We start from the raw sequence: 7,962 nt of genomic DNA on the forward strand, positions 1-7,962 counted from the left end.
GAAAAATGCTAGGCGGGGCCGCCCAGTATGTATCGTTGGGCATGCTCCTAGTATATTTCTAATTTTTCTCCATTTTTCTTTTAAATATTTTTTAAATATTTTTAAAAAATACACATTTAATAATACTAGTCACTTTCTTGATGGTTAAGAAAAATTAAAATTAAAAATTAAAACACATAAACAATCAAATTGAGAAATAAAATAAAAAATTTACTTAATATTTTTATATTTTAAAACTATAAATATTATTTTTCTTTTAGATCGAAAAGGTAATAGCAAGCTTCCATGAAAGCACGAAGAAAAACATGAACAGCCCATAGAATCTTATCACGTGTCTTTGCATGAAAGCGACAAAATACATGCACCGACACCCTTGCTGGCTGCTTCACATACAAATAAAGAAAATTGAATAATGCTAGAGTCATCGATGTGCTCTGGCTGGTTCTAGTATGTACTTTTTTAAATTTTTTTATATAGAATTTTTTAGTAATTTTAAATATTTTAAAAAAAATAAAAAAATTATTAAAAAATACTTTCAGAATCATAAAGTAAAATAAAAAATTATTAAGTAAGTATTTTTTAATAATTTGTCTTTTACTTTCTGATTAAAAAAGTGTTTTTTAATGACTTCTAAATTTATTTTATTTTTTTAAAATATTTAAAAATATTAAAAAAATCTATATAAAAAATAATTTAGAAAAAAACACAAAAAAACACATATTAGAGCCACCGCTCATTGTCCATGAAAATTATGCTTAACACCTCATTTGGCAATTCTTTTTTTACACAAGAGGACGCATCCCGTGATTTTATTAATGAGCCTTTATTTTTGTCAATTAAAAAAAAATATTATTGATCATCTTTTTAATCATTGTATGTATAAATAATGTTATATATAATCTATTAAATGATGATAATTAGATTAATTTATTTTCTTTGAGATCAGACGAGAGGATGATAAATAAGAGAATAATAATTAATACCTTTCTTGGCAATTATATATATATATATATATATATATATATATATTATCAAGGAAATTATATTTAATAACCATCGATTATAAAAACCAACTTTCCTATTTTTAACCAAACTTATATATACTAAAAAGGAAAAGGAAAATGTTAAATGTATTTAAGAAAAATTCACAAAAAAATTAATTCTCCACATGTCAGTTATTAATATATTAAAAATCATGAAATTTTAAAAATTTCATAAGAAAACTAATAGAATAAGTCTTGTAAGTAAAAGTGTATAAGTAAAAATATAAGTACACGTAGTACTACTCGTACTAAAAAAAATTAAAATTCTTAAAAAAAAATCATTTATTATTTTTTTTAATGATTGTCAAAATATGGTCGTGGTGCTTCCTAATATGACTCGGAAACAAAATCCAAACCTCACACCCATAACAACTCATAAAACAGCATGCACCACCTTCTCCTCCTCCACCACCCATACATTCATTCTCATCTCTTGATCTGATCATTCGTCTCCATTTTTATGCTTTTATTTATTATTTATTATTTTTTATGTTTGCATTACAAAAATGGCTTCACTCAAGGTGGATGATCATGATCATGATCAACTCAAGCAATTGAAGGACATCTTCGCAAGATTTGACATGGACTCAGACGGCAGCTTGACCATCCTAGAGCTTGCTGCACTCCTTAGGTCCATCGGACTCAAGCCCTCCGGCGACCAAATCCACGTCCTTTTAGCCAACATTGACTCCAACGGCAATGGCTTCGTCGAGTTTGACGAATTGGTCAACGCCATTTTGCCCGACATGAACGAAGAAGTACTGATAAATCAGGAGCAGCTTTTGGAGGTTTTCCGATCGTTCGATAGGGATGGCAATGGCTACATAACTGCGGCTGAGCTGGCAGGATCTATGGCCAAAATGGGTCAGCCATTAACGTACAGAGAGCTCACGGAGATGATCCAGGAAGCTGATGTTAATGGCGATGGTGTCATTAGCTTTCATGAATTTGCTGCTGTAATGGCAAAGTCTGCTTCTGGTTTTCTAGGCCTCGCTTTTTCCTGACTGATTTATTTATTTATTTATTATTCATTTTCAAGATGATGATCATTCTTGTTGATATGATCAGAATTTATCATCTCTGTTTGACTAATTTTAGATGGTTACAGCCACAGAGATTTAATTAGTACTGTAAATTATGCTCATGAAGAAATTCATGTCCTTTGAACAATTCTATTTGAACAATTCTATTAAAATGAAATTGGTTTTAGGTTGAGGGAAGAAAATTTCGCTATCTTTAAAGATATAAGCCGTCTGCGGTAGACAAAATTTCAAATGAATCAGCATGCTTCCTCTTGACTCGTCTCCTCAAGGATACAGCAGCCTAACTAATCGTCGTATAGTTCAAACCAACTTTATACAAATGATTGAGACCAAGTTCTACCAGAAAAAACACATCTCTTGTCAAGAATATCTAAGCACTTTGCTTTTTCTTTTTTATAAACTTATCTCATAGGTAAAAATAGGCAGACTACCACCATTCATGCAAACGGAGATTAGAACTGAGAATACAAAGAAGCTGAAGCACCTCACGTTTGAAATAATTCCGTAGACTTTACCACCCACCATGGCTTTTTCCTATTTCTTTTTTTTTTTTCTCAACAAGATAGATTGATTCATAATTAAAACCATTCTTACAACTACAAAAACTAAATTAAACTGTACATCATCAACTAGTGTAAACTAAAAGGAGGGTCTTTTCCGATATGGAAATCCAACATACAAGGTGGAATAAAAGAAATGGGTATGCATGCGCATCCATATAAATTCTTGGAAGCTGCTCACTGCGCAATGGAATGCGCGCATCGATTCTGATCTCAATGTATCTTTCTAGTGTGCCAGCTGTCGAAAGAGTTTAGCAAAGATTTGATGTCATTGACTACAAGCTGGATGGTCCAATCGGCTACTTTTTTAGGATGATTTGCCCCTTGCAGAACCACTAGTGAATCCCCTGCAATGACTAGTTTTTTTATATTGCTACGTCTAGCCTCCTCTAATCCAATGTTCATCGCAGTGGCTTCTCCTAGATTTGGGTTATGATTATCAATATGCTTTGTTATGACGAAAATTGGGTAGCCCTCATCTGATCTGCATAGCGCTGCTGCTGTGCTACCTGTTTGTCTAACTGCTACATCAAAGAATAGAGTGTAATGCCCGTTTGGTGTAGCTCTCCAGTCATGGCTGTCATTTACTTTTTTAATGTCCCACGCATTACAGTGTTCCTTATAAGTTCTCAAAGTGCTAGAAATAAAATTATCAAGATTTGAAATTAGAGACTCATGAACAATTTTATTTCTTAAAAACCAAATAATGTCCATAGCATTGATAGCAAATATTTGAAAGTCTTGCTCCTCTCTATCCAAAATGTTCAACTTTTCTTTGAGGGGAAATGATGCATTCAATCCAATCACAAATTTCATGATTAGCAAAACATGTAATATCTAAGGGCCAATGTGATTGCCTCCAAAGAATTCTGGTAAAAGGACAAGTAAAGAACAAATGAGCTTGGGTCTCTTCCTCATTGTTCCATATGGGACACTGAGCTTCCTCCTCTGTTAGTGGTGCAAACCCTTTTACCAAGGATTTTGTTGGAATTATGTTATTCAGAATTTTCCAGCAAAACAATTTAAACTGTCTTGAATTTTTATCTTCCAAAGATTTTTCCAGATGTTTGTTTGAACTTGTGGTGGATTGGAATTCATAGTGATGGCAGCATAGGCAGATTTCACTGTGAATTTTCCAGAAGAATGATGCATCCGTTTGAGTTTATCCTCCTGTTTGTGAAAATCTGTTTGAGCTAGAGGAATTTTCAGAATTTCAGTCACAGTATCAGGATGGAAAAGGGCTTGTAACAGTAGGATGTTCCATCTTCTAGGTTCTTCCATTGTAAGTTCAGAGATAACTAGGTTCCTATCTAAGGTGATGGAGCTGTTCTTTGGAATTGGCTTGAAATTTAGCTGAGTTAGGATCCATGGATCAGACCACACCTTTGTGCTTATGCCATTATTGATTTGATAACACACTCTATTTCAAGAAATCACTTTGCTTTAAAATGCATTTCCAGATCCAAGAATCTGAAGCTTTTGGAAGAATGTCAAAGAAATTTGAGTTTTCTAAGTATTTTCCAGACAAGACAGTTTTCCAAGTGACATTGCTTTCATTTGAAATGTTCCAACCAATTTTACACAAGAGGGCTTTATTGAAATTTGAAGTCAATCTTAAACCAAGACCTCCAATGAATTTGGGTTTGCATATTGACTTCCAAGATTTGGGTGTGAAATTTTTTTATTTTTCAATTGGGAATCCCCACCAGAACTTTGAGAAGGCTTTGTCAATTTTTTTTGTGACTGATTTTGGGATCAAGAGAGTGGACATGACATAAGAAGGGATTGAGCTAGCAATAGATCGAATTAAAGTTATTCTACTGGCTTGAGAGAGAACTTTTTCCTTCCACCCTGCTAGTTTTTCAAAAATTCTTTATTGTTGATCTTCAAAATGGATTTTTTTGAAGCTTTAAAAGAGAGAGGAAGTCCCAGGTATTTTAGTTTTGAAGAGTCATTTGAATAACCGAAGAGATTCTTAACCTCTATTTTCTTTTGAAGATGGGTATTCTTGCTGAATTGAATGGTTGATTTGTTGGAATGGTTTTTTGGCCCGACCAAGAAGAGTATTTTTCCAAACAGTTTTTGAACATTTGAGCATTTTGTTGAGTGGCTTTACAAAAAATAATGAGATCATCAACAAAAAGCAAGTGAGAAATTGGCAGGCTATTTCTGCAAATTTTTACTCCTTTTAGAAGCCCCAAATTTTCGTCCCTAGTAATGAGTCTCGTTAAAACTTCTGTACCTAAGATGAAAAGAAAAGGAGAAAGAGGGTCTCCTTGCCTAAGTCCTCGGGAAGGATGGAAATATCCACAGGGGTTCCCATTGATAATTATTGAATATGAAACAGTGGTAATGCACTCTTTAATCCAGTTAATCCAAATCCTGCTGAAGCCTAAGACAATCATAATGTTCAAAATGAAATTCCATTCCATCATATCAAAGGCCTTTTCCATGTCTATCTTAACTGCCATAATACCCTCCCTCCCTTTTTTCCTTTTAAGATGATAAAAGATCTCTTGGGCAAGAATGGTATTTTCTTGGATGACTCTACTCGGGACAAACGTTGTTTGATGAGGAGAGATAATTCTTGGAAGAATCTTCTTTAGCCTATTTGCAAGGATCTTTGCTACAATTTTGTAGCAAACATTTGAGAGGCTGATTGGTCTGTATTGATGAACAGTGTTCGGACAATTTGTTTTTGGAATGAGGGCAATATGAAGTCAGTTTTTATGATGTCCCAATACTGCTTGTAAAACAAGCCAGTGAAACCATCAGGGCCAGGAGCTTTCGTTGAAGGTATTTGTTTAATGGCACTAATGATTTCATCATCAGTAGGAATTTCACGAAGAAAGTTATTTTCCATGTTTGAGATTTTTTTCAGAGAACAAACCTTCTAAGTCCATGTTTGGATTGGGATTGGAAGAAGTGTATATGCATTTGAAATTATCCAGAAAGGTGTTTTGAATGACATTTTGATCAGTTGTCCAGTGATTATGATTCAGCTTTAAACTCTCAATGGAATTTGCTCCTCTTGATTGTTGTGGACAAGTGAAAGAATTTTGTGTTGAAAACAGTCGTTGTCAACCATTGAACTCTTGACTTTTGTTTCCAAAGGATTTCCTCCCTTTTAAGCTATTCATCAAGGAGTGCCTTGATTTCAGCTTCAAATTCCATGTCTTGAGAGGTAAGATCATTGCTTTGAATGTTTGAAAGAGTTTGTTTCAAAATTTTTATGGAATTCTGGATGTTTCCAAAGTGATTTTTATTCCAAGTTTTTAAAGCTTTTTTTACCTCTTTCAGTTTTTTGGATAAAATAAAACCAGGTGTTCCAACATGAGAGGTATTTCAAGCTCTTTGTATCACCATCTGACAGGTTGGGTCCCTTATCCAAAATTCTTCAAATTTGAAGGGATATCTATGATGATTGCTTCCTATGGTGTCCAAAATAATTGGAGAATGATCAGAAGAGCTAATGGAGAGGTGTTGAAGGGTAGCATTGGAAACAGGTTAAGCCAAGAAGAATTAGCAATCCCTTTATCAAGCCTTTCTCTAATGTTTCCAAAACCTTGCCTGTTGTTGGTCCAAGTGTATTTTGGTCCATGAAAACCAATATCAACCATCCCATTTGTTTTCATGTAGGCTCTAAGTCCATTTAAGTTAGAAGAGCAAGCAAATGGTCGACCTCCTTATTTTTCAGACTGGTTAAGGACATCATTAAAATCACCAATACTAAGGATAGGACCATTAAAACTATTAGTAATTCTCTCAAGATTGTTCCAAAAATCCATTTTTTACTATAATTCGCAGGACAATAAACAAGATTTAACAGCCACGGGGAATGAACAGGATTCGAGTACACAAACATAGTCATTACATTACTATTCATATAAACAGGTTCTACATCCATGCCATTTTTCCACATACACAAAAGTCCACCCCATTTACTGCCTGGAGGGATATTTACATACAAGTTGAAACCTAATCTATTCACAATAGTAATAGTATTCACAACATTCAAAATTGTCTCCGATAGGAAGACGATATCAGGTTTTAGAGACCTGATATTTTCCCTTAAGCTTCTAATTGCACGGGGATGGGCAAGGCCCATGTAATTCCAACGCATGATCCTCATTTTTCATCTGGTGGTAGTATTGGCCCTACCACATTGGCTTCAGATTCCAATGAAAATAAATTCAAGGTTTGAGTCTGAGACATGTTACCCAAGTGCCGTGTTTCCCTTTGATATGGAGAAAATCTTGGTTTTTTTATTTACTTTTTTCAGATGTTGCATTTTTTCCCTTTTGTATACTGAAAAATTTTTGCAATCGGGATCTTCTCAATTTCCTCAAAGGGAAAAAAGACCGTATATATTCTAGCTATTATAAGTATTTAATAGCTAGAGGACCTAAAACGTACATATTCTAAAAAGAAAAAATAAAGTCCGTAGACTAAAGAAGTACGTTTGATTTGGATAGTGAGATGAGATAAGATGATTTTAGATGAGTTAAATAAAATATTATTAAAATATTATTATTGTTTTGGAATTTGAAAAAGTTGAATTGTTTATTATATTTTGTGTGAAAATTTGAAAAAGTTATAATGATGAGATGAGATGAGGTGAAATGATTTATGTATCCAAACAAGCCCTACTCTCGGATCATCAAACATAATTAAAAAAAAAAAAAAAAAACTGAAACAACTTAACAAGCATCAATGACCAACAGTAAATCCATCTTAATGCCCAATCTTAACGTCTAAATGAATTTCAAATTCCACCGTTATTGGATATTGAAAAGAATGTTATAAAATATAACATGAGCTCCGCCTACTCTCTTTAAAAAGAATAGAGTTTACTATTAAAATAAAAAAAATTTTACTCATCTTCTTTGCACACCACACACCATACATAATTTTTTAATTTTTAATTTTTTTTCTCTTATCAAATGTGTAGTATATAGATGATGAAAAGAATAACTCATTTAGTTTAAAAAGAATAAAAAATAAAAATAAGTGTGATATGTGAGGATGAAGAGTAGAAAAATTTTTAAAAAAATATTTTCTTTCATTTGAGTTCCAGATTTATCCATTTTTAAAAAAAGAAATGTGTGAGACTTGCAATCCTATAACTGCAAATATCATTTCCTTATTAAAAAAATACTAACACAAATCAACATCCAAATGGCTGATCCTTTTTTACACCTAACCAATTATGCTGAACCATTCCCACAGACTTGGCATGCTCCAAAAGTAATATTCAACGGCTTGATCAGTGACAAAGATTTGAGATGGGATTAGAAACGTCCTTCAGATTTGTAC

The 7,962-nt window shown here is 33.1% G+C and overlaps 1 protein-coding gene across 1 annotated transcript; it reads left to right on the forward strand.

The window, feature by feature from the left end:
* The first annotated feature begins 1,424 nt into the window (after window positions 1-1,424).
* Window positions 1,425-2,262, forward strand: LOC121243201 (probable calcium-binding protein CML15). The gene has a single exon (XM_041141280.1). The coding sequence runs from the start codon at window positions 1,550-1,552 to the stop codon at window positions 2,045-2,047; it is 498 nt and encodes a 165-aa protein (XP_040997214.1). The 5' UTR covers window positions 1,425-1,549; the 3' UTR covers window positions 2,048-2,262.
* The last annotated feature ends 5,700 nt before the right edge of the window (window positions 2,263-7,962 follow it).

This window comes from Juglans microcarpa x Juglans regia, chromosome 8D (genome assembly GCF_004785595.1).
Source record: "Juglans microcarpa x Juglans regia isolate MS1-56 chromosome 8D, Jm3101_v1.0, whole genome shotgun sequence".
Taxonomy (NCBI): Eukaryota; Viridiplantae; Streptophyta; class Magnoliopsida; order Fagales; family Juglandaceae; genus Juglans; species Juglans microcarpa x Juglans regia.

Coding starts and splice junctions, on each gene's coding strand:
- LOC121243201 (XM_041141280.1), top strand. CDS start 1,550: ATGGCTTCACTCAAGGTGGATGATCATGATCATGATCAACTCAAGCAA.